Source organism: Marmota flaviventris, chromosome 10, assembly GCF_047511675.1.
Source record: "Marmota flaviventris isolate mMarFla1 chromosome 10, mMarFla1.hap1, whole genome shotgun sequence".
Lineage (NCBI taxonomy): Eukaryota > Metazoa > Chordata > Mammalia > Rodentia > Sciuridae > Marmota > Marmota flaviventris.
This window is the reverse complement of record NC_092507.1, coordinates 20443312-20470944: the sequence shown is the minus strand read 5'-3', so window position 1 is coordinate 20470944 and position 27633 is coordinate 20443312. Positions and strand designations below refer to the sequence as shown.

The window sequence follows — 27633 nt, the reverse complement described above, 5'->3', positions numbered from 1 at the left end:
TTTCAAAAGTAAACAAGCCTTCAGAGGGAATTCTAGCCCTGTTCATGTGTCCCTCAGCTTTTGTTTTTTGGTGCCAGGGATTGAAGACAGGGGCACTTAACCACTGAGCAACATCCCCAGCCTTTTTTTTTTTTTTTTTTTTTTTGAGACAGGGTCTCACTAAGTTGCTGATGCTGTCTTTGTACTTGCCACCCTCCTGCCTCAGCCACTGGAATTATAGGCCTGCACCACTTGCCTGTGTCCCTCATTTTCTTAATCTTCCAAGCTCAGAACCCAATTTTGTGGAATAGATAAGATCCTCACAGTGCCCTGACCAGTTTTTTTTTGACTAAACAGGGTTTGTAGGGATGTTAAGATTGTTGTTCAAAGTCATTATTGGGGATAATTTGTTCTGCCGTGATATTAACCAGCACAGTCTGTGACTCCTAACAGTTCTTGCCTTCTAGACAATGGCCTCTCCTCCAAGGCACTTGAGCAGGCCATCAGATGAAAATGCATAGACTACAGGTAACATATGGTCGTCTTTGTTTTTAAATGGTGCTGGAGGTCAAATCCAGGGCTTTGTGCATGTAAGTACTCTACCTGAGCCACATCCTCAGCCCGACATATGATCTTAAACTGAAGAGGATTAAGTCAAAGCCTGCTAAATTACTCTTGAGGCCTTTCCAAAGGACTAGATGATATCTTGTTTATTGTGCCATATTCTCCACCTTCAGTAGTTTTTTTTTTTTTTTTTTTTGAGAGAGAGAGAGAGAGAAAGAGAGAGAATTTTTTTAATATTTATTTTTTAGTTTTCGGCGGACACAACATCTTTGTTTGTATGTGGTGCTGAGGATCGAACCTGGGCCGCACGCATGCCAGGCGAGTGTGCTACCGCTTGAGCCACATCCCCAGCCCCTTCAGTAGTTTTTAAGACTGACTAAATGGTTAAATTATTTCACATATAATGATTTTCAATCTATTTAGAGAAAACAAATTATACATTTGTAGAGATAACCAAAGTGTGACAGTGACAATGCCTGAAAGGTGCTTCTAATATAAAGACATATTAACACTAGAACTTCAAACTGATACATTCTTTTGAGATGGCAACTCAAAAAGCTTTGACTTGTGCCTTATGAAAATTTATCCTGAGCTATATTTTGGATAATAATGATAAATGTTAAAATCAAGGAACAATGGTGTGATGTTGTCCAATTTTCCACTTGAGTAAAATCCCTGAGGACAATAACTTCGTTGGTTTTGCTACTGCTACTCTTGTTGCCTTGCATAGTGTAATGCAAGCACTTAAGCTATATAAATGAAATCACAGAAGAGAATGATTTTATCCTCTGATGGATATTAAATTCCCTATTAGTCTATAAGCAAGACACTCTGTTTTCAGGGTTGAAGGGGATAATGGGATATGTCTACTGGTGAACTGGCAAAAAATAAACTCAAGGGCCAGGGATTAAAAAAAAGAGGAGGAGGAGAAAGAAGAAAAAAGGAGAAAAGGGAAGAAAAAGGAAAGGAGGAGGAGGAGAAGAGGAGAAGAGGAGAAGGAGGAAGGAGAAGAAAAAGGGGAAGAAGATGAGAGGACGAGAAACAAAAACTAATAATTGTACTTGAGTCAATATGAATTTTTATTAACACACATTTGTCAAAGTCTGTACAAACCAAAACATTCCTGTGTTTTAAAATGTCCATTATTACAAACATACAAAGAAACAAAAGGTGTTACCAAAAGTTAGCTACTCAATTTCATGGCAAAACAGTGTCATGATTTTTAAAAATTAAAATTTCAAGACTAAGGATTCTTCTTTCCCTTTTAAGAACTTATGGAAAGTTAGAAAATGTGTGGGTTTGCTTTATATTAAATGCCAAGACCTTAAAAAAAGATTTAGTATAAAACTAAATGTTTTTATATTATCATACTTCAGATAACAGAGTTTCTCAGTCTTTAAAATTTAAAAAAAAAAATGACTGTCATTTTTCTCAATCTTTTCCCCATAGCCAATGCAAATACATCTAAAAAATATTATCTGACAGTTTACCTAAAAGCTTCTCATTCAAAAAGTTACAAAACTATTTAGCACTGCTGTTCCCCTTGGTTAGAAGGGAAAATTACATCCCCTACCAGGGCGATATCTAAGCCACATGGTCCACTGTATCTCTTAGCAGAAGGAAGCCACCCTTTCCACATCTCTGTCCAATTATGTGCATGGCTCCACTTGTGAGAATGCTATCACAAATTATAGAACATCTGCTTTTAACAAGCTAAATTTACTGCTACAATTTTGGTAGACTGAGACTACAAATGTCATCTGCCCTCACCATTACCTTTAACTCTAGTACCCCCCTGCATTAATAATTCCAGAGTTGTTGATTTTGTTACTTCACAGCACATACTACACACATCCCCAACTTCTTTAAAAAGACCACATAGAGTACCTGAGAGTACAGCTAGACATACATGTCTATCCCTTTCCTGGAAAAGTGAATCCATGTGCCTATTGGGATAAGAAGGGAAGACAGGCCACACATATCTCTGGCTGACGCCAAACTGCTTCTGAGAAGCACATGTATTCAATACCTTTCCATTAAAAGCAGGGAGTATACAGGCTGGGGTGGGTGAAGAGAAATAGGAAGAAAGTACAATGATATTATTTCTCCCATTTGGACTAATAGTCCATACTTGAGCAGTTTGTACTGATCCCAGAATGTCCTATAGTTGAACCATTTTGAATCTGCTCCGTTTAATTAAAAAAAAAAAAAATGTTTTCTGACAATAATAGCCCAGTATAACAACTTATATAGGTAAAGGGTATTTTTTTTTTTTAAAAGAAGTGGCAGTATGAGAATTTAAAATCAATTACCTAAAAGAATAAAGGAAGTGGGGGAGGGAAATGTCCAGTACAACCTGGACAACCTTTCTTTCTGCCCTTACTTAAAAAGACAGACTGTTCAAAATCTTTGCAACCTCCCTTAAGTATCTCCTTAAATGATCTTCCAAGAAATCCTCTAAAAGGCACTTAACTCCATACGTGTACATTGAAATTATTTTACCTTGGTAATCGGTTTTTAAGACTCTAAAGTTAACAAGAAAGAAAAGATCTGATGCATTTTCTAAAAGCTAGAGAATAGGACTTTTTTTTTCCCCCAAGAGGCATCGCTTTTACAAGAACAACTAGCTAGGCTACCATTATTCTTTTATCAAGAAAAAGTTTCTTTTTTTTAAAAAATAAATAAAACTCTGGCTATACATAGTACAAAGTTCATACATAATATACCTGGAAAAAAACCCAAGAGTATACCCTGAAGCAAAAGATTTATTGGAGAGAGAAAGCCTCTCTCGTTGTACCAAGTCTTAAGGTGGCAGTTTTTAAAGTTAGAGGGTGGCAGTGATATACAATTAATGCCAAACTATTTGCTCATGGGTATGGCAGGATGCAAGGATGGACATAAAAAATCATTCTGCACATAACACTGAGCAGTGACCACCACAAAAGAACAAAGAGTAGAACCAAAATACATAGAGAAATAGGAAAGGGAAGAAAGGGATAGAAGGAAGAAAAGGGAAGAGAGAGAAGAAAAGAGGAAGAGATGGTAGAAGAGGAAGAAAAGCATAGAAGGAGTAGTGTGAGAGAAAGAGAAGGAGATTGAACCTGAAATCCCAAACACTCAAGCATGCAGTCATAACACAGCACAAACTAGATGTTTCCATTCAGCTCACTGCAATCACACAAAGAAGGATAACTGTAATAAAATAGAGATTCTTAAGAAAGTTTGCAATTCCCAGAGAACAGCCAGGTCTCCAACCCTAACCCAGGATGACCCCATCTGCTGTTGCTGAAGAGCCTCCTGAAGTCTGTCATGGAGAGGTAATAGCTCCTGACTTTTCGGACTTCTTGCTCTTGGACAAGGCAGCTGCCTGCTTCAGGAGTTCTCGATTTTTGGCCTATAAATTAAATAAACAAATAAATCAGTGTGAGAGGATGTTTGCCCAGGAAAGAATATGTTTTCCATGCAGAGTAATTATTAATAGACAATAATAATTAATAATGGGATAAGTTTTCCAAGCAGATGTGAAGGCAGATAATGTAGAGGGTCAGGAAGAGATGAACCATTCTAGAGGTAAAAACAAATAATAGAAAACTCTAGGGCTTGAGATTTGGTTTAAGGAAAAAAGTATTTGCTAATCTCTTGGCATCCACTATTACAAAAGGATGCTCCATGTAATACAAACTATGCAGTGCCTTAATGAGCAAGTTAAACAGAATCCATAATTCAGACACCTGGAATCACATCTGGCACATTCCAAAATCAAGGAACCATTTACAAATTTTCTGAGAGGAAAAGATCAGAACATATCCAAGAGTAAAACAAAAGGTATCCAAAAGGGAGACTAATGTAATATGTCAATACTTAAGAAAAAAAAATCTAAGAGAAAATGAATTAAAATACACTCAGCCAAGTATTCTAGTTACCACATAATAAGCAGTCACCTGCAATTGTTCTGTGACTTCTTTGTGCGTTTTCTCCATTTGGTTCATTTTTGCCCTCATCTGAGATTCCTGGTACTGAAAATCAGCCTTCAACTCGGTAATCTGAAGGAAAAAAGGCAGAGTGACCATAAGAAATTTCTATGTAATGAGAACTGTTTTGGTATCAGACAGCTAAGTGGTCCAATAAATTAACAAATCCAGGGCTGACCTGCAGATCCATACCTATGTCAAAGCCAGGGAGTATCCTACTTTTTTCTAAAGCTTCCCTGAAAATTATAAAAAATCCCGAACTAACATTTCTTTTCTTTCTTTTTTAAGAGACAGATTTCTCACTGTTCCTCAGGATGTCCCTTAAGTGAGATGAAATGATCTTCCTGCCTCAGTCTCCTGAATGCTGCGACTATAGGTATGTGTCACCGTGCCCTGCTTTGAATTAGTATTTCTGTTAATTAACCACTAGCAGGTTTTTAAGATTTCATGTTTTGCCCCGCTCTGCTGGGGAATGAACCCAGGGCTTCATGCATGCTAGACAGTGCTATATCACTGAGCTATATCCCTAGCCCTTTTTATTTTGAAATGTTATTCAAGGAGCACAAAGAAGGGACATGTAAGTCAGAAAGATTATTTTGAGTTTGAGAGGCACAGGAGCAACAGAGGCACATAAATTAAGAATGATATCTAAGCAAAGGCAATGGTGTGGACATAGGCAGAGAGATGTGAGATAATTGAGAGATTATTTGAATGAATGATAACTTGGATAGTGGCAGGAGAGGAGGCTAAAGAAAGGCAGGCAGGCCAGGCATGGTGGTGCTTGCCCATAATCCCAGGGACTTGGAGGCTAAGGCAGGAAGACTGCAAGTTAAGGCCAGCCTCAGCAATTCTGAAAGACCCTCTGCCAAATAAAAAATAAAAAGGGCTGGGGATGTGACTCAGTGGTTAAATGCCCCTGGGCTTAATCCCCGACCAATAAAAAGGCTGGCATGATGCAGAACAGCTTGTCCCAAGCCAGGGAATGTGTCCTTAATCCTGAAATCTATATGAAACAGTCTATTTGTTTTTGCTCCTTTCAAAACTCCAGTTCTGCAAAGCAGTAAAAACAAGTGTTTGTCTGTTTTGCAAATGTTCTGTTATGTGCCATTCTGATCTGGTCCATGAAGAGAATATACTTGGGTCTACTTTCATCTGTCAGTCACATTGTAAAGTTGAAAGAATATGGGTGTCCCCCCATGAATCCACCTGGCAGGATGGTGCCTTCTCTACTGGCAGGATATAGCCCAACACAGTAGAAAGTACAAGAGAGTCAGAATGGGTAATAAATTCATAACCTTGTTCTGCCATTTACTAGCTGTGTGATGACACACTATTTACCCTCTTTAGGTCTATCTCCCCATCTATAAAATGAGATAGAAATCAGATGAAAATAATGCATGCAGTGGTGCATGCCTATAGTTTCAGTACTTGGGAGGCAGGAGAATTGCTTAAGCCCAGGAATTCAAGGCCAGTCTGGGCAACAAAGACAGACTTCATCTCAAAAAAAAAAAAAAAAAAGGAAAAGCAAAAGATAATTTAACATTGTAAATGTCTGTGAGTCACTTAGAATGAATCACAGCATTCTGAATGTGGTATAAGACAACATATAGCCATGGAGGGAGGAACAGACATAAGGGAGGTAACTGGAGCCCTAAAAGAAAAACAGCAGAGATATTCTTCACCTATAAAATTATGATAACAGGGGCTGAGGTTGTGGCTCAGTGGTAGAGCACTTGCTTTGCACACGTGAGGCACTGGGTTCAATCCTCAGCACTATATAAAAATAAATGAACAAAATAAAGTATTGTGTCCATCTACAACATATATATATATATGAAATTATGATAATAATTTTTGCCTCAAAAACTTGTTATATGGGTAGTTAATACATAAAGGCATTTAGAGTAGAACTAGGCACAAAGTCAGCAATAAAAGTTTTTGTTATGAAGGCAAAAATGAGATACTCTTAGCCAGGTGCAAAGGCACATGCCTATAATCCCAGCAATGCAGGAGGCCGAGGCAGGAGAAATGCAAGTTCAAGGCCAGCCTGGGCAACTTATGGAGACCATGTCTCAAAATAATATAAAAAGGGCTGGGTATGTAGTTCAGTGGTAGAGCTCTTGCCTATTATGCATGAGGCCCTGGTTTGATTCCTTAGTACTCCTGCCCCAACCCCACAAAATGAGATACTAAGAACCCAGAAATAAAATAATAATAAACAACAAATTAGAACAAGAATGTCAAAAGCTCCCCTCCATCTAAGAGAGAGGGAGATGGTGCATGCATGTAATCCCAGTGACTCAGGAGGCTGAGGCAAAAGAATTGCAAGTTCAAGATCAGCCTCAGCAACTTAGCAAGACCCTGTCTCAAAATAAAAAAAATATAAGGGCTCAAAATGTAGCTCAGTGTAAAGTACCCCTGGGTTCAATCTCCAGTATCAAGGGGGGCAGGGGGAAGAAGCAGATGACTCTTAGACCAAAATAAAACTGGTCTCATTCTAAAGATATTAATGTAAATATACTAGAAATATAAGAATATAGAAAATATTCTAATGTGCAGATAGAATGTTAACACTTAAAATATTAATAAGGTATTTATGTATTTATAGTGGGTCACTTAGTAAAGGAGCTGTAGCAATGACACAAAGCAAGTGATGCAAGAGTCATGGAGAGGGGCTCACCTGAACACTGTCCAGGGAGTGGGGAGCCTTGGCCTCATACTCTGAGTATTACTGGACCATGGATACAGCCATCCCCATAACAGAAATGGAGACAACAGATTCTTTTAGCCTGACAGCATTAAACATTCCAATTACATAAACACTATTTCTTATTCCAACTCCATGCTTATTCAGCATCTTCTGACTACAATCATCCAAGGTAATTCATGCTGAGAATAGTAGAATGCTATTGTATGTCCCACTGTGAATTAAGAAGTAGACACTGTGGTTTTATACATTAACTCTGTTACCTTGGTTAACAAATGTCCTGCCTAAAAAGTAGAACTCCCTTTTTTCTTTAAAATATATTTTTAAAATATTTTGTTTTAGTTGTAGTTGGGCACAATACCTTTATTTTTATGTGGTTCTGAGAATCGAACCCAGGGCCTCACACATGCTACTCTACCACTGAGCCACAACCCCAGCCATGGAACTCCCTTCTTAATGCTAAGAAAAATCAGCTTTTTCAACCCACTGGGCTAAGGTAATTGATCTAGGTAATGTCATCCCATGAGTAGTACTGGCAAATGGTTAGCCTCTCCCTAGGACATCCCACCTTGCCATGGGATCTCTCTAAAAGCATCAATAGTAATTACTCAATAAATTTCAAATAGAGTTATCATCATGTCCCATATACCTTACCCTTGCATCATTCTGGTCTGAAAAGTGTTAACTAACCATACCTTTTTTTCTTTCTCTAAGATCATTTGATCCTTTTGATGCAACATCTTCTTCAGAGTAGCTACCTCTTCTTTCAGCTGAGCAATGATGACAAAGTGGTCAGTGCCTGGTGAATCCAGAGCCAGGTCTGGGGAAAAGCTGAATAGAAAAATGGAGGGGGAAAAATCATAACTTGGATGGATATATACTTTTCTCTATCTCAGGATGCATCCTAGGCCACTTGACTATGAACTCCTCAAGGGCAGGAGTAACTATTTGAATTACTAGTATTGAGAACATTGCTTCATACACACAGACTCAACAGCATTTGCTGAACTGGAACTACACAGGTTAGGTGATCCTCAGAATGACACCAACCCAAACCATAACACAGTGGCATCCTGTAGCATTTTCTCTCAAATTCAGGATTAAAGTAAATGCTATATTCTAAGAGCCTCAGATACTACTTCAGGTTCACTAAAGGTCCCCAAGATGAACCTCGGAAAGAGCTATAACATCTGTGATTAGAAAACGTCCCTAGAATTCTGGATAGATGATAGATTATAAGTGCATATATTATGAAGAGATGTGGCTTCTGAGAAGATGCTGCATTTCATACCAGTTCTTTTTGTGAAAAACTAATAGGAAGGGGTTGGACATGGTACTACATGGCTATAATCACAAAACTGGGGAGACTGAGGCAGGAGAATTACAAATTTAATACAAGCCTCAGGAACTTAGAGAGTTCTTGTCTCAAAATAAAAAATACAAAGGGTTGGGGATGTGGCTCCATGGTAAAGCATCCCTTGGTTCAAACCACAGTACCAAATAAATAAATAATAACTTAAAAAATAAAGTAAAACAAATCAACTTGCTATGACAATAGAGTAAGAATTTGTAGTTCTCTTTGTGGTTGGTTCTTCCTGTTTTTTGTTTTGTTTTGTTTTGTTTTCAGTGCTGGGGTTCGAACACAGGGAAGGCCTCATGCATGCTAAGCAAGTGCTCTCCCACTGAGCTACATCTTCATCTCTTTTTTAAAATTTTATTTTGAGACAGGATCTCACTAAGTTGTCCAGGCTAGCCTTGAACTCTGAGATCCTCCGCTTCAGTCTACTGAATAGCCAGGATTACAGGCATGCAATACTGTACCTAGCTCCTTCTTATATCTTAAATCACATCCTATCTTCTCTACATGGGAAGAAACTCCAAACAGCTAGCTTGACCACAGCACATACTTCCTCACAGTTACCAAGTCAAACATTTCTATGGTTAGAATTGGAAGACACATTTCATTGATGAGAACATTGTCCCCCACTCTAGTCTACATGAAGCATATAAGAAGAATGTCGGAGGAAGAATGAACAGATTATTTTCACAAACTGATCCTTGTACAGAATTATTGGATAACAAAAAGTAAATGCAAAAGACATATGACAATCTCTCCCAGTTTCAAATGTGAAGTACCCTTATATCTGCAGCTTTACATGTATTTCAGTACTACCAAGGACCTGTCTTTTCTCAACCTAACAGACTATATAAACACACAAATACAGAAATGAATGAGACAGAGTAATGAGCTAGTAGTATAAGTAACTCATCATTGTCCTCAAGGGTCCTAATGCTCTCCTCTGTTTCTTGAGAGAAGATTCCTCTCCTACCAATAAATTGTGACAAAATCAGTTCTGTCTATCCTGTGTTAGGGGCTTATCTCTCTGACTCTCTAACTCTTCGTCCAATAAGAACCGCCGGAAATGAAAAAAGAGGATTAGGTTAGCAAGACAGAAAAGCCAATCTTTTTTCAAATACCTTCAATGACAGGGAGCTCATTACTTATCCATGAAACTTGTCTCTCTCAAAAGCTGTTAATATAATAATCTTCCTTAAGTTGAACCCAAACCTGCCTCCCTATAACCCTGCACATTGGTCCTCAAATGCCACACAGAAGTCCTATCTTTCAGGAGGGAGAATAAAATGAAATTACAAGGAAAAGAAGGATCTTAAGAAACAATAAGCCACAAGGCCTGCCTTGATGCCACTCACTACCCAAAACTGCTTTTTAAAAATTTCCTATGGAATAATAAATAAATATGGTCAAAAAGTAGCTGGTACATTTTCTCAAGGAAGGAATGAATGATAACCATTATCTCAGATTTTCCTTAAATTAAAAAGTTTTGTTACAACTTTAACAAATTAAAAATAGTGAGGCTGTAATTTTTGAAAAACAGAAAAGACCAAGTCTTATGATTATGAAACTATTATAGAAAGTTAAGATAATGTGTTCTGTCTGCACAATATAGGAAGCTAATGGATAAAGAATAAGAGAAGAAAAAAATATGCCTTGGTACTAAATAAATAGGAGAGGAGAATGTGGCAGTATAGAAAGATCATTGAAAAGTTAAGGAGCAAACTTGCAGAAGGCATAAAGAATAAATATTAAAGAGTAAGAGCATAAATTTAAAAGTATATGAATATTTTAAAGGTGGGGACAGGAAAGTGGTTTGTGATTAATTAAAAAGTGAGAGGAAGGTAAATAATAGACATTTTGACTGATAATACTTGGTACATAGGTATGCATTGAAAATTTTTTAGTCTGTGTGATTTAAAAAAGTCTTAAAAAAACAAAGGACTATTGGAATGCTTCAGGTTTGTTTGTTTGTTTGTGTACTAAGGATTGAACCCAGAGGCATTCTACCACTGAGTTATATCCCTACCTCTTCTTATCTTTTGAAACAGGGTTAAAGTTGGCCTCAAACTTGAGATTCTCCTGCCTCATTCTACTGAGTTACAGGAGTGCAAACTGCACCCAGCTCATAATGCTTTTTTTTTTTTTTTAATTTTTTTAGTTGTTGAAGGACCTTTATTTTATTTATTTATTTGCAGTGCTGAGAATCAAACCCAGTGCCTCACACTTGCAAGGCAAGTGCTCTACCACTGAGCCACAATCCCAGCCTCTAAGAATTTATTTTAAAAATAAATTAAAAGCAGCATTTCTCCTGCTTTTAATTTATTTTAAAAAATAAATTAAAAGCAGGAGAAAACCCACAAACAGTAAACAGGATAGCAAAATGTAATTTATCCTGTGTTATGAATGTTTTTTTAAAAATACAAATAAGGGGGCTAGGGCTATAGCTCAGTGGCAGAGTGCTTGCCTAGCACTGGATTCAGTCCTTAGCACCACATAAAAAATTATAAGTAAAATAAAAAGGCATTCTGACCATCTACATCTACAAAAAAAATTTTTTTAAATAAAAATAAGGGGAATAAAATGTTAAGACTGGTAATATAGGATATTCAAATAGAACTTATGTATGTAAAAAATTTTTCCAGATTTCCAATTTTGAGATTAAATTATACTTTAAACAATCAGTATGTTCATCTAAGGAGAAAATGATCTTTTAGTATCTTGTATGGATAAAAGACCTCAAGAATCAGCATCCTACATGAGGAATACAGTCACTGCTGGTGACTGAACTCTGAGATGCAATAAAATAGCCTGAACAGAGAGATGGAGTTTTTAGTTTTGTGTATCCATGGCAATGGACAGCAAAAACAGTGCAATATCTCAAGAACAGAATAAACTACTAAATGATAAACTTAAAGACTACTTGATTAAACTAGAGGACATGAAAGAGCTTTATCAAGGTCATTCAATCCAACCTGGGTTATAAATGAGCACAAACAGAAATGAAAACTCTAAAGGTATAGGTCTTTAAAAAGAAGAAAAAAAAAAAAAAAACCTAGAAAAAGAAAATAAATAAATAAATACAGGTATAGGTCTTGGCTTGAATGCCCTGCTTCTATATATAGAGGTGAGAGGATCATTTGGGCCTGGGCAATGTAGTGAGACCCTGTGTCCTAAAAAACAAAGAAAACTTCATTCCTTTAAGTAGTTTTTGAAGGGTCATGCACAATGACAGAGATGATAGACTATCTGCCTCACATGCTTTCAGAATGGCCAGGCTGACTGCTCAGAGAATAGAAAAATTGATCACAAAGATGGTCTTCATGGTTCCTTCCCTCATGTAATCTGAACATTTAGTTACATGTTTCCAGAAGGTTTAATTCAAGAAGTTTAACATCAATTAAACTAGTTGTAAAAAGACACTATCTTGGTAGGGTCTGAAATAAATTTAATGAAAAAGACAGTGGGAAAGAGTAAATTTTCACAGATGTTTTATACTCTGATGAATAAATTCAGCCCTAGTAAGTCTATTTGAGGGTCTGTTCCTGTATCCACCACTGAATGGGAGGGAGAACTGTGAATGGGAGACATTTTCAGAATGGAGATGATTCCAAGGACTTAGGGACTGTGTCAGGTGATCTCACTTCAAGATGCCCGGGCCTGGAGGAACAGGAAAATGGTTGGCCCCAAGACTCTGTTGGGAAGTGGCCCACTGCACCAACACGGACGGGGCACTCTGGATATTAGGACAAAGCAGCTCGTAAGAGGAAGCATCGCTGAGAAGGAGAGAGGAAAGTGAGGAATAAAATTATGCATTTAGACAGGCTGGAAATAAAACAAAAATATTTAAATGCATCTCATTCTCTTCTGATCCAGTATCTGCACTGGGCTGGCTTTCTGAATGCTATGAAAGTATGGAATACCCCTCACACAACACTGCGTTAACCCCACCTGTCTCTGCTCTACCTCTGAAAACCAACTCCTACCCTGCCTAGAGGAGGCTACAGGCACAGACCACAATGAAAAACATTCAGTGTTTATCAGTGTAGGACAGTTAGTTAGTGAACTGCAGAATTCAACTGCTATTAAATCCAGTTACAAGTTACACATTCTTATGCTTAAATAAGATTTGACTGTTATCAGTACTGCTGTTTATAAGTACTGTTAAATATATCAGCTATCAAGTAGCTAATCCCTCAATGGTTCATTGACAGCTGTAGACTAGCTCCAAGGCACAACCTAAAACATATTCTAGTTTTAGGAACTGTGTATGCATTTCAATTGTGTGTGCACATATACTCCAACTGGCTCACCTGTCTCCATTTGTTGTGATTGAATCAAACTTGGATTTTTTCTTTGGGATTTCATTTTGAATTGAAGATGTAGAAAGTGTTTTCTGGCTTTTAATGGCAAAAATAGAGAAATACATGTTAGAAATCAAAGATTAACAAGATACCACAATAAAAGTCTGTCTATTGAACCAATATAAGATAGTAGCTTTTCTGTGCAAGACCTTATTTTCTTTTTCTTTCTTTCCTTTTTTTTTTTCTTCCTTTCTGGGATTGAACCAAAGGCCTCATATATGCTGGGCAAGTACTCTATCATTAAGCTACAACCTTGATCCTTTTTTTATTTTGAAACAGTCTCCTAGTTGGCCCAATGGTGCACACCTGTAGTCTCAGCACCTCAGGAAGCTGAGGCAGGAAGATCACAAGTTTAAGCCAAGTCTCAGCAACCAAATGAGCCAAGTGAGACCTAAGCAACTGAACAAGACTCTCAAAAAAAAAAAAAAAAAAAAAAAAGAGGACTGGGGATATGGTTCAGTAAGCACTCCTGGGTTTAATCCCTAGTACCAAAAACAAAAACAAAAGAAGAGAAAAGAAACAAGGTCTCCCTAAGATTCCCAGGCTGTCCTTGAACTTGCAATTCTGCTTCATCCTCTAGAGTAACTGGGATTACAGGCATGTGCCAACATGGCTCAGATAAGGTTCTTATCTGAACTCTTACAAAAAAGCTTCTTAAGTAGCCCCCAGACCTTTTTACTTCTGATGCTTCTCCACCAATCAAGGTTGTTTTTAATGCAGATTTAGTCTCTCCCATGCACAGATCCCTTCAGTGGCTTCCTACTAACCCAACTTCACACTCCTTTATCAGGTCTGCATGATCCTTTTTCCTTCCATTCCCCAACTCTCAATCACAAGCTCCAGCAGAGTAAAAGGACTTCAAATTCTTTGCAAATGCTATTCCTTTAGCCTAGGATGCCACTGCCCAGTCTTATCTGATGATCCAGCTCATCCCGAGATCCAGTTACCTAACAGCTCTTCTCTAAGCTTGCCATGCCTTGTTTCCTGAGATGGTTAATTATTACTGCCTCCCATACTTGTATCTTGATATGTTCCCACTGTGGTGCCCTTTACATTAGGCTTCAATGATTTGATTACAAGTCTGTCTTCTCTACCAGACTGCATACTCTTGGAGAGCAGCATGACTCTTTTGTTCACCTCTATATGCCCAGTAGAACCCCTGGTCCATTAGAGTACTTAATGTCTGCTGAATAAACAAAGTCATGATGGTAATAATAAAAAATAACTAAAATATATTGAATACTTCCTATGTTCCAGTTATAAAACTAATCACTGTGCATGCACTATATAATTTATCTTTACAACAACCCCATGAGGTAATACTATTATTTCTTTTATTTTACAGATGAGAAAACTTGCCCAAGATACCCATAGAAAACTTGGCAGAGCCAGGATTCAATCCAGAGCCACAGATCTTAACACAACTACAGATACTCTGACAGGAAGGTTAAGGCATCAATGGAAGAACATTTTTTTGACTGGATTTCACTCTAACAAATCTAGAATATCTATCACTCTCCTGGCCAAATACACATTTTAAAAGCTGTGTCCCTCAGGAAGTGAAATGTCTTTTAAAGAAAAAAAAAAACATTGAAAGGATGACGAGAACACTACACATGGAGTAAGTTCCACAAAACTTTAAGACACAATACAAAGTCAGAAAATTCTGACACCTTAAAGTGCACCAAATGCAGTGGGACACACCTGTAATCTTAGCTACTCAGGAGGCTGAAGCAAGAGGACTGCAGCTTTTAAGGCCAACCTGGATAACTCAGCGAGATCCTGTCTTAAACAATAAATATATAAAAAGGGCTGGAGATGTAACTCAGTGGTAGAGAACCTCTGGGTTCAATCCCTAGTGTTTTTTGTTTTTTCTTTTTAAGAGAGAGAGAGAGAAAATTTTTAATATTTATTTTTTAGTTTTTGGCGGACATTGTTTGTATGTGGTGTTGAGGATCGAACCCGGGCCACACGCATGCCAGGCGAGCGTGCTACCGCTTGAGCCACATCCCCAGCCCGTGTTTTTTTGTTTAAAAAAAAAAAAAAGAAATCAATCAATCTCCATGGCTCTTGGAAGATACAGGAATTATAAAATTGACATTATAAATTATAAAATATGACAAATGGGATTCTTCCTACAGGCTTGTCACCAAAGAGAAAATGGGAAAACTTACACAATATCTTCCCTGACTGCCCAACATCTCACCTACCTAGCACTTTTAGTCCTATCTCTTGCACCTGGGGTTACCTGTTATAATGGCTACCACCACTCAGGCGGCTGTACTGTTCCTTCTCCTGGTGGCCTGCACGAGAAGAGCTGCTCAGGTGCTTCCTTTGCTCTTTGGTCTTCTGGAGAACACGTTTGTATGAAAGTGTGCACAGCCAGCATAGCAATTTCCCATCTACCTGAAAGACAAGGAGACAAAGATAAAGAACAGGAAATGTAGTGCAGTGACTGAGAATATGGGCACTAGGAATTAGAACCCCTGGGTTAAGTTCCAGCTCTCCCACTTGTCAGCTGTGTAACTTTGGGCAAGTCACAGAGGGCTGCTACAAGGATTTAGTAACATAATGTACATAAAACACTTAGCATGGTGCCAACATAAAAGTTGTTTAGTAAAAACAGCCTCTATTTTATTCGTGCTTATTTTGTTTTTCTTCATCTTAGCAAACACAGACCAGAGCAAAGGTCCCACAAGAACTTCAAAAGACAGATGTTTCCATGGTGCTCATTATGGAAAACTCAGCAGGGAGAAGGTAGAAGATGAAACAAAGTTTATACTTCACTTTTTAAATGGACAAATAAAAATTTTATGTATTTTAATGTATAACATGTAGTTGTTTTTTTTTTTTTTTTTGTGATATTGGGGATCGAAGCAAGGCCTTGTGCATGCAAGGCAAGCACTCTACCAATTGAGCTATATCCCTAGCCCCAACATATAGTCTTGAAATGTACAGAAATTGTGAAATGGCTACATCAAACTAATTAACAGGACTTACCTTACCTTTTTTTTTTTGGTGTGTGTGTGGGGGATACCAGGGATTGAACTGAGCCACACCCCAGCCCAATTTTGTATTTTATTTAGAGACAGAGTCTCATTGAATTACTTAGCGCCTCACTTTTACTGAGGCTGGCTTTGAACTCTAGATCCTCCTGTCTCAACTTCCCAACCTGCTGGGATTATAGATATGCACCACTGCTCCCAGCTACCTTACATTTTGTGTGTGAGAACACTTACATCTAGCAGGACATGGTAGCGCATGCCTATAATCCTAATGAGTTGGAAGACTGAGGCAAGAGGATTGAAAGTTCAAGTCCAGCCTCAGATACTTAGCATGGCCCTTAGCAACTTAATGAGGCCCTGTCTCAGAAAATAAAAAGGGCTAGGGTTGTATCTCAGTGGTAAAGCACCCCTGGTTTCAATCTCCAGTACCAAAGACAAACACAAACAAAAACTAAAAAATCTCTCTTAGCAATCTTCAAGAATACAACTCATTATTAACTATACTCACCATATTGTACAATACATCTCTTAAACTTATTCTCCCTAAATGAAATTTTATAACCTTAGATTATCATGTACCCAAACTCTCCCATACTTCAGTTTTAATACATTATATAATGGCTCACAAAATGGCATACTGGATACCTTCTCTGAGATGGAAATAATTTCCCCAGAGAAAGACGAATGGATGTGTAGCTTCCAGACACTAGTCCCTGGTGGCAGCCTTCCATTGCATAGTCTAAACTAGATAATGTTGATTCCTTTAAACAGAAGCAGCTGTGCACCAGAGAGCCAGACACAAACTAGGAAAGCAGAATGACTTCCACAACCCTCTGAAGCTGGGGTGCCTTTGTGGAGCATTTGGAATGCAAAACCCTTTGTGGAGAGCTGGGTGTAATTACTCAGGTTGCTGATATTTTATAGAATTTTATAGCCTGCATTTACAATTGCTAAAATTAGATCATATGCACCATCTCAAACAAGGGTTTGTTACATCACTGTTCTCTAACTCATCAGCAAGTTCATCAGTCTGAAACTATCCTCTTCCTTCTAACTCCACTACTTCCATTTTACACCATTCTCATCTGTCACTACTTCAAGAGCCATCCAAAGGACCACCCTACTTCTTATTCCTGGGGCCTTGTGAACTATTTCTTCATAGCAGCCGATGAGGGCGTCATTAATGTAAATGTGATTGCATACCCTTTCCTTAAAATCCAAGATTTTCTCGTCTATTATAAAATCCAAACTTTACCATGGCTAATATGATTTAAATGCAGCCTCTACCTAGTCTATAATAACTTCATTTTCTTTCTCTTCCCCTTATTCACTCTGCCTTCTGTTCTCCCCATGTGCCAAGTTCATTTTTGCTTTAAGGTCTTTGCACAGTTGGTGTCTCTTCCAGGAACCTTTGCCCTCCAGAGCATCAAGAGTGCCTACTGTCTTCTCATCATTTTAGTTTCAACTCAAATGTCATCTCCTGATTGCCCAATCTAGGTGGAAACCTCACTGACTTTCTACCAGGTACTCTAAAATTTGTGTTTATTTATGTCCTTCTTTGTCTTCATCCATCTCTCTCTGATACACAAGAATATAAAGTCTGTGGCTCAGAAGTGGAGTGCTAGCATGCATGAAGCACTGGGTTTGATCCTCAGCACCGCATAAAAATAAAATAAAGGTATTGTGTCCGTCTATATCTAAAATAAATAAATAAACTTTAAAAAAAAGAATATAAAGTCTGTGAGAATAAGGTCTTATTTATTTAGTTCATTAGTATATTTCCAATACCTAGAATTGAGTCTGGTAGATGATAGGTATTTAATTATTTGTTTATAAATATACAAATGCACTTTGAAAAAAACTTCAATCTAGTTTATGCCATAGTTATGGGACATGATCTGAAAGCCTGATTTTAAAACACAATAGAAGACTCTGGCCAGGAAAGAATTTAACAAAGGATTATTTTTAAAATTTTTATTTTAGTTGTAGATGGACACAATATCTTTATTTATTTTTATGTAGTACTGAGGATCGAACCTAGTGCCTCACACATGCAAGGCAAACACTCTACCACTGAGCCACGACCCTACCCCCTCAACAAAGGATTAAAAAAAAAAAAATGCAATTCCACTGAAAGAAAATAAGTATTGAACAAGAAACTGCACAGAGAACCAAAGATAAATCTTTCCTTTAAAAATAAACTTAGGGGCTGGGGATGTGGCTCAAGCGGTAGCGTGCTCGCCTGGCATGCGTGCGGCCCGGGTTCAATCCTCAGCACCACATACAAACAAAGATGTTGTGTCCGCCAAATACTAAAAAATAAATATTAAAATTCTCTCTCTCTCTCACTCTCTTTTTTAAAAAAAATAAAAATAAACTTAAAGCCAGGCATGGTGATGCATGCCTATAATCCCAGCAGCTCAAGAGGTTGAGACAGGAGGATTGAGAGTTCAAAGCCAGCCTCAGCAACAGCAAGGCGCTAAGCAACTCAGTGAGATCCTGTCTCTAAATAAAATACAAAATAGGGCTGGGGATGTGGCTCGGTGGCCAAGTGATCCTGAGTTCAAGCCCTGGCATCCCCAAAATAAATAAGTAAATAAACTAAACTTTAAACATAAAAGATAATCTTGAGAATTAAAATATCAAAAACAAATTATTGTCAGGTGTGGTGGTGCATGCCTGTAATCCCAGCTACTTGGGAGGTTGAGGTAGAAGGATTACAAGTTTGAAGACAGCCTAGGAAACTTAGCCAGACTTTGTCTCAAAATAAAAAAATGAAAAGGGCTGTGGATGTAGTTCAGTGAGCACTGACTTAGCATATGCTAGGTCCTGGGGTCAATTCCCAGCACCTAAATATACATATATAAAACACTGATTGAGCACTTAATTCTGTATCAGATTCCATTAAGGGACTCAGACATAATAATGCATCCTTTCCAACACCACTGAGGTCTGATCATCTGCATTTACAGATAAGAAAACTGGAGCACGAATAGATTAAGCTGTCCAATTTCATATAACAAATTGTGAGACCCTGTCTCTAAATAAATACAAAATGCATTCTGAATCTGAATGATCCATTCTGTGGTTGTATGTGTATGTGTTGCTGAGGATCAAACCCAGAGCCTTGTGCATGCTAGGCAAGTACTCTATCAATAGATCACATCCCCAGCCACAAAGCACCCTCTCTTAATCCCTGAGTTTAGCCTTCTCTATTTTTTCTTTTTGAGATAGGATCTCACTATGTTTCCCAGGCTGTTCTTAAGCTTGTGATTTTCCAGTCTTAGTCTCCATCTTAGGCCATGCCATGATGCCCAGTAGATGTCTCAAAAGTTTATGAGTATGTCTAAAAATATCCCAAACGCTTAGGATTGTAACAAGTAAAAACTTAAGGAACTCTAGTATAAACAGATTTTTAAAATTAGCTATACTAATTAATATTAATACAGGTACCATTTATTGAGTTATATTACGTGTCAGCTCAAAATTGTTTTATATAACTATCTCATTAAATATCTCCATGCCCCTAGTGAAGTATCTACTTTTATTCCTGTTGAGAAAAATAAAGAAATTGATGCATAATTAGAATAAATTTCCCAGGTTCATTTAGCTAGCTCCAGGAGTAAGAAGGGACTCAGATGTGGGGGACTGCAAAGCTTGCAGTATTGCCTAGACCTGGGCAGCATACAGTTATAAGCTACCTCTTGATTACTAATTCAGCTTCTCCAGTATCTTGACTCAGAGAAAGGTACCCTAGTTGGCAGGAGTACTCTGGTCACTGAAAGTTATATCCTTTCATAATAAATGAACATGTTTGGTTAGCAATAGTCAGCTCTTGAAAGCTTAAGCATCTCTGAAAATTACCTTTGACCACTGAAAAAGAATTTCTATACTATATTCTTCTAGTCAACAAATATTATTTTATTACATACCATATGCCAGGCCTTTGGAAATATATAGTTGGAACAATAAGATGGGAAAAAAAGCTAATTTTTAGCAGGAATGGACAAATACTTATTTATAAGCAAGATCATTTTTCACAATGTTACATGCTATGAAGACAATAACAGAAAGTAATTGGATATAAGGAGTAATTGTGGGAGTGTAGTAAAAGAAGGTCTCTGTGAGGAGGTAGCATCTGGGTTGAAACACTGTGGAGAGGGCACATTGGGCAAAAGAACAGCCAGCTTAAAGGTGGCAGTGTTGAGGAAATGAGACTAACATGTCTGAAGGACTGAAAGGCAGCCAGTAGGAATGGAAGAAGGGAAGAGACTGGAAGCATGACGGAAGATGAGACTGACTGCTGGGTACAGGACTTGCAAGTAAGGAAGGAGTTTGAGTTTTAGTTCAAGCATAACCAGAAACCATGGGAGATTTTTAAACAGGACACTAAATAACTATGTTCTTGTGATTTTTTTTGATGGGGGAGAAGGGGTTATCAGGGTTTGAACTCAGGGGCACTCAATCACTGAGCCACATTCCCAGCCCTATTTTGTATTTTTTATTGAGACAGGTTTTCACTGAGTTGCTTAGCATCATGACATTGCTGAGGCTGGCTTTGAACTCTTTGATCCTCCTGCCTCAGCCTCCTGAGCTGCTGGAATTACACACATGTGCCACCGTATCCGGCTTCTTGTGATTTTTTTTTAATATCTTATTTTTTTTTAGTTGTAGTTGGACACAACACCTCCATTTTATTTATTTATTTTTATGTGGTGCTCAGAATTGAACCCAGGGCCTCACACATGCTAGACAAGCACTCCACTGCTGAGCCACAAACTCAGCCCTGCTTCTTGTGATTTTTAACTTCAACATATAAAAACATTTAAAGAGCTGGGCTCGGTGATCCATGCCTGTAATCCCAGCAGCTCAGGAGGCCGAGGCAGGAGGATTGCGAGTTCAAAGCCAGCCTCAGCAAACAGCAAGGCGCTAAGCAACTCAGTGAGACCCTGTCTCTAAATAAAATACAAAACAGGGACGGGGATGTGGCTCAGTGGTCAAGTACCCTTGAGTCTAATCCCCAATACCAAAAAAAAAAAAAATTAAATTAAAGAACCAGATATCAGATATTAATACTAGTAATAGCACTATTTTAAGTCACAACCTCTTCCTACAGAATTTACTATAGACTTCTGCCAATTACTACCTAGAATACAATATTTCCAGTTACAGGGATATTGATCCCTGTAATTTGGATTCTTGTAAAATGTTGGAATATAATGGCTTACATCTGATAAATTAAACAGTCTAATTATCTTCTTCAAGGCCAAGAAGAGAACCAAGAAAGGAATTCTCTATGTCTTTTTTAAAGTTTTTTTATTATTTATTTATTCTAATGTTATACATGATGGCAGAATGCATTTCATTTCACATTACACATATAGAGCACTGTTATATGTCTTTTTAATATAATTGGCCCACTTTAATTTCTCTTAAAGAAAAAAAAATCAAGAAAAATACATATTTACCTTCTTTCTATCATCTTTCCTGTCAAACGCACACTGCTGCTTGCACTGCTCACAAGAATATGGTGGTCCATACTTCTTCTCTGAATTTGTGCAACGCTGGCATTTATTGCCAATAAATGCTGCAATTATGTTGCAATACTGACAAGGTTTGGGCTTAAAGAGGGGGAAAAATGCATCAAATAAACATGTGATAAAATACCAGTACATTTTTGTAAAGCAATAATTCCTACAGAGTAAGTAAAAATATATTCCCAACTTTATAAATTTGCTTTTAAGTTGATCAAATGAAGCTCATTTGCGGGGGAGGTACTGGGAATTGAACTCAGGGGCACTCGACCACTGAGCCACATCCTCAGCCCTATTTTGTATTTAATTAGAGACAGAGTTTCACTGAATTGCTTAGCGCCTCGATTTTGCTGAGGCTGACTTTGAACTCATGCTGCTCTTTTTTTTTTTTTTAAAGATGTTGATGGACCTTTATTTAATTCATTTATGTATATGTCGTGCTGAGAATCAAACCCAGAGCCTCACACATTCTAGGTAAGCGCTCTACCACTGAGCCACAACCCCAGTCCCCAAAGCTCATTTTTAATACAAACATTTTTCTTCACAAGACTATTTCTTAAATAAATGAACAAATGACAAAAACTCATTAGTACGTATGATGAGATTTCTATGAGAAATGCAACAGAACCAGCTCTTTGGAGAAACCAGCAAGTGCTTCCAAATTTCTGAAAAGGCCACTTTACCATCATCAGTGTATAAACATATCAGGAGAATGCCTGCACAGATAATGTTCTTTTTTTTGTAGGGGTGGGGAGGTTACTGCAGATTGAACCCAGGGGCACTTTACTACTTAGCAACACCCCTAGCCCTTTTTAATTTTTAATTTTGAGACAGAAGTCTCACTAAGTTTCTCAAGCTGGCCTGGAATTTGCCAACCTCCGGCTTTAAGACTCCTGATTCTCTGGAATTACAGGCATGAGCCACTATACCTAGCTTAGAAATAGTATTCTGAACACTAACATTAAGAAGAAAAAAAAAAGATAATTATTCAAAATAGTCAACTATTAACAAAGAAGTCAAGACACAGGATTCATCTTTCACCTCATCTTTTCATACTGATCACCAACGCCACTCAAGGAAAATTATAATCAATCCTGACAGAGTAACTATAAACACAGAAGTCCATTATAGTAAGTATTAAATAGATTCAAAAATGACATACTAGATATATTAATATAACTAGTTTTAATAAAAATGTTATAATGACATTAATAGTCTACAGAAGAAAAATTTCCAAAAGAACCAGGTACTCACTGTTAGGAACAGAGAAATCTTACTTACCGTTCCATACAACTGCACATTCTGAGCACATTTCTTGCAAATTGTATTGGTTTTGCTATTAAAGAAAAAAGAAGACAAGTTTTTCTTAGATCATCTGTAAATGAATTCCTCCTTAAGTCTAAGGAATTTATTTGCTCATTGCTCAAGGGCAAGGTAAAATATGGTCTGGACACTTAATTAACTGACTTTCGAGTATCTATCTGGCCAATAGCTCTTTGAATTATTATGTGGTTATTAATTTTGTCATCTCAAATAAAATAAGTCTTCACTTAATATGAAGAGTGAGTTATTTCTGATTATGACATCTTTAAGTACCATATAAATAAAACTATCAGATATGGAAAAGACCTTCAAAATATGTTAGATCTGGGTGCAATGGCACATGCCTGTAATCCTAGCAATTCAGGAGGCTGAGGCAGGAGGATAGCAAGTTTGAAGCAAGCCTCAGAACTTAGCAAGACCCTCAACAACTCAGCAAGACTTTGTCTCAAAATTAAAAAAAACTTGGGGATGTAGCTCAGTGGTTATTAAGCACCCCTGGGTTTAATCCCCAATATAAAAAAAAAAATTATGTTAGAATAAAATGGACTAGCAGAAAATAAATTAATTCTCTTTAATTCAGATGAATAACTGACAAATTTAAGATAAGGAATAAAGTATTTGGATTTAGAAAATAAACTCAGAGTGCTGGGAATATAGCTTAGTGATTGGGTGTTTGCTATTCAATGGTGACCTTAGACAGACTAAGGTCCTCTGTAAGTAAAAGCATATGAAAATCCCAGAGGTGGGGAAATAGACTTTAAAACCAAATATTTCATCAAAATTTCTGATTTCTCATCAGGCACACTAGCACACACCTATAATATCAGTGACTTGGGAGGCTGAGGCAGGAAGATTGAAAATTCAAGGCCAGGGGCTGGGGTTGTAGCTCAGTGGTAGAGCACTCACCTAGCACATGCGAGGCCCTGGGTTCAATCCTCAGCACCAAATAAAAATAAATAAATAAAGATATTGTGTCCAGCTAAAAAACAAATATTAAAAAAAAAAAGAAAAAGAAAATCCAAGGCCAGCCTCAGCAACTTAGCAAAGTCCTAAGCAACTTAGCAAGATTCTGTTTCAAAATTGAGTTCAATCCCCAGTACTAAAAAAAATAATAATCTGATTTCTCTGAGATAAGCATTGACAAAAATGAAAATAAATAAATAAATAAGATACTCAAACAAAATACTTTCCAGGGCAGGGCAATTTTCTGCTACTTAAAGAAGGCAGTTCAAGCTGAGTGTTGTGGTACACACATGTCATCCCAGTTAATTAAGAGGCTGAGGCCAGCTTAGAAAACTTAGACCCTGTCTCAAAATAAAAATTAAAAAGGTTGGGGATGTAACTCAGTGGCAAAGTACTTTCCTCGCATGCACAAGGCTCCATCCCCAGTACCACCCAAAAAGAAAAAAAGAAAGAAAAACAGTAAAGAATTGAAGTGCAGGTGCTGGGGATGTAGTTCAGTGGTAGAGTATTTGCTTAGCATTAGTGAAGCAGCACAATGCATGGGTGTGGTGGCACATACCTACAATCCCAGCAGCTCTAGAGGCTGAGGCAGGAAGATTACAAATTCAAAGTCAGCCTCAGCAACTTAGAGAGACACTAAGCAACTCAGAGAGACGCTGTCTCTAGATAAAATGTAAAAAAGGGCTGGGGATGTGGTTCAGTGGTTAAGGATCCTTGGGTTTAATCCCTAGTACCACCCCCCCCCAAAAAAAAAAACCACACACACAAAGAAAAATGACCTTAGGCTAGGGTTGTGGCTCAGTGGTAGAGAGCTTGCCTAGCATGTGTGAGGCACTGGCTCTCTATTCTCAGTACCACATATAAGTAAGTAAATAAATAAAGGTCTATCAATAACTAATAAAAAATATTTTTTAAAAAAAAGAAAAATGTCTTTTCATGATCTTGGATTAATTAAGGATCAAAGCTCATATCTCACCATTACACAAAAATTAATTCACGATGAATTATTGGCCTAAATGAGAAAGGTAAAACACAGCTCTAAGTATGATCCGTATGATCCATTAATAAGAAGTTCAATAGGAAAAGTTAATTGATCATAGAAATGGAAATCAACAGAATAGTGGTTGCCCACGGAAAACAAGGAGTGTTGAGGATTGACTAGGAGGAGGCATGACAGGACTGAAAGGAATGGGGGTAACATTCTGTAGGTTTAGGGGTTACTATTTGTAAAATTCTTTGAATGAAGTACTTAAGATTTGAGCATTTTGCCAGGTGTGGTGATACAAGCCAGTAATCGTAGCAACTCAGGAGGAAAAGATAGGAGGATCACAAGTTCAAGTTCAAGGCCAGCCTCAACAATTTAGCGAGGTCCTCAGTAATTTAGCAAGAGAGCAAAATCTGTCTCAAAAAAATTAAAAGGGCTGGGGGGTTTAGGGTTAGGGCTCAATCCTAGTACCAAAAGGAGAGCGCAGGCAGAGATTGATTCAGGAAAGTGTAAAATGAGTTTCAAATGTGGCTAGGGCTAACAAACCTTTTATCAGGATTGTCATATTTCTAAAAGTATCTTCTTTGACCTTATAAATTTTTCATCCTCTGTATATATACATACTGGAACTTGAGGCTCATGTTTTACTGCTATGGGGTTGGTTTCTTTAGGGCTGCAAGATTATAACCCCTATATAAAATGATCAAGGACCTGAAAACTAAGTAACTTTAAAAATGTAAGCAATCAGGGATGTAGCTCAGTGGTAGAGTGCTTGCCTAGCATGTATGTGGTTCTGGGTTTGATCCTCAACACCACAAAAAATAAATAAGTAAATAAAAATTAAAAATTAAAGGAATGGCCAGGCAGGGTGGTACATACCTATAATCCCAGCTATTTGGGAGGCGGAAGCAGGAGGACTGTATATTGAGGACAGCCTATGCAACTTAGTGAGACTTCCATCTCAGAATAAAAATTAAATTGGGGGGCTGGGGTTGTGGCTCAGCCGTATAGCGCTTGCCTAGCACACGTGTGAGGCCCTGGGTTCTATCTTTAAGCACCACATAAAATAAATAAATAAAGATATTGTGTTCAACTACAACTAAAAAATAAATATATATTTTAAAAAATTAAATTGAATTAAAGAGGGGTGGGGATGTAGCTTAGTGGTACAGCACTGCCTAGCATGTTCAAGGGTTCAATTCCTAGTACAGAAAAAAATAAAAAAACCAATCAATGGATAAAATTTAGGATATAATGTATGTATTATACACCCTTCAATGTATCAGGAAACTGTTGAATCTGTAAATAATGTAATTCACTACTGATCTGTATATTACAATGAAATTAATTACAGATCTGCACATGAAATACAAACACAGTTTTTTGAGAGGGAAGAGCCTAATAACATCTTTCATGGTCAACCAGAACTCTACCTCTCCTGCTGGTACTCAGTCCTGCAGTAGGTGCACTTCACAACTGGGTGTGCAATCCGACATTCCTGAAATGAAATGAGGATATAATTTTAAAAGGCACTCACAAATGGAAACAGCCTTCAGTAGGAAGAAGACCTGGGCACTATTCCTAGCACAGCCACTATGCTTGAGTGAGTCACTTAACTTTCTGGGCCTTATTTTCCTCCTCTGTAATATTTGCATCACTGTTGTGCTGTTGATGTGGGAGTAAGAATTTGTATGGTACTGGTCATAAATTGCAAAACAAACATATATGAATAAGACCCAGAGTGAGAATCTGAAATCCTAGATTCTAGTTCTGATTCTTGTGCTACTGTGTGATTTTGAGCAGGTTTACTTGTGAAATGAAGGTGCTAGATTAAAATCATTTTTATTTATGTATTTAAAACTTCCTTAAATCATATGTAATTTTTAGGCTAAAAAGGGCACTCAAGCGCTTGCCTTCTCTCAGATTTGGTAAACAAGGCCATCTGAGGCAATCTTGACATATAACTGTGACTTACTCCAATCAGAGACACAAACTCTGGATTATCTAAGGACATCTCAACATCACTCTTCAGTGGGCTTGGTAACTTTTATTGTTGCTCTGCAGCACTTCTATTCATTGATAGGCACAGTGAATGAAGCAAATTTAGAGACACCGTGACTTTAGGGGTAAAAACTGGTTCAAGCGAGGACCGAAGGCCACCAACTAGATGTTTAAAAGTCATCCTGATTCGTGCGCCTCATTGGGGACTTTTTTCTTTTTTAAATAGAGCCTTGCCACCTTCGACTCAGACCGGATGAAGACTGCCCGTGAGGTGTCCGAGTTCTAGACACTCCTCCCTGGCAGCACCCAACTCTCAAGTTTAACCCAGGCGGAGCAGGGGGTCCCTGAGTAGGCAACCAGGGCGGACCGCGTGGGCGGGGAAGGCAGCCCAAAGGAATCCCCGGAGTGGCTGGTCAGGGGCAAGTAGGGGATCCGCCGTCCCCCTCCCCCGACCTCGCGGGTTCGGAAAACAATCCCCCGCGGTTGCTAAGCACCGGGACACGCCAGCCGCGGGGGGCCTGGACGGGGCCTGGACTGGGCCTGGGACTCCCCCACGTGCCCCGCCGGCCCCCTGAGGGGAGGGAGCGTCTCCTCAGCTAGGCGGGCCTGCCACACCCAGCCTGAGGGACCTCGCCGGGCGTCCCGCACAACCGAGAGTTCCGGGCCGCGCCTGCTGCGTCCCCAGTTCCCGGCCGCCGCCCCAGCCCGCGCACCTTGCACAGCTGCTGCCCCTGAGACAGCGCCTCGAAGGGGAAGCGCTGGTGGCACTTGGTGCAGGCGTAGAGCGCCGCCATGTCCGGCCCGGGCCGTGCTCACCGCCCCGCGGGCCCGGCCCGCCGCTTTATCTGACAGTCTGAGGCACAACCTGGCGGTGGCGGCAGGC

General features: G+C 38.4%; 1 protein-coding gene across 4 annotated transcripts; it reads right to left on the bottom strand.

Moving 5' to 3' along the window:
* Nucleotides 1–1598: 1598 nt before the first annotated feature.
* Fam76a (family with sequence similarity 76 member A) lies at nucleotides 1599–27633 on the bottom strand. 4 transcript variants are annotated; one of them, XM_071617520.1, is made up of 10 exons: nucleotides 27464–27633; nucleotides 26183–26247; nucleotides 22760–22814; nucleotides 21413–21565; nucleotides 15188–15345; nucleotides 12889–12975; nucleotides 12220–12351; nucleotides 7917–8052; nucleotides 4485–4586; nucleotides 1599–3937 (listed from the first exon to the last, which is right to left on the bottom strand). In XM_071617520.1, the coding sequence occupies exons 1-10, from the start codon at nucleotides 27542–27544 to the stop codon at nucleotides 3851–3853; spliced, it is 1056 nt and encodes a 351-aa protein (XP_071473621.1). In that variant the 5' UTR covers nucleotides 27545–27633; the 3' UTR covers nucleotides 1599–3850. The 4 variants fall into 4 exon arrangements, with proteins under 4 accessions (XP_071473621.1, XP_027793380.1, XP_071473622.1 ...); XM_027937579.2 differs by lacking the exon at nucleotides 12220–12351; XM_071617521.1 differs by lacking the exon at nucleotides 21413–21565.

Bases quoted from the DNA above. Each gene is read 5' to 3' on its own strand.
- Fam76a (XM_071617520.1), bottom strand. From the start codon at position 27,544: ATGGCGGCGCTCTACGCCTGCACCAAGTGCCACCAGCGCTTCCCCTTC. The intron at 12,976-15,187 runs GTAACCCCAGGT...TGCCATTAAAAG, and splicing joins GGTGGTAGCCATTATAACAG to CCAGAAAACACTTTCTACAT. The intron at 12,352-12,888 runs GTGAGCCAGTTG...TCTCCTTCTCAG, and splicing joins ATCACAACAAATGGAGACAG to CGATGCTTCCTCTTACGAGC.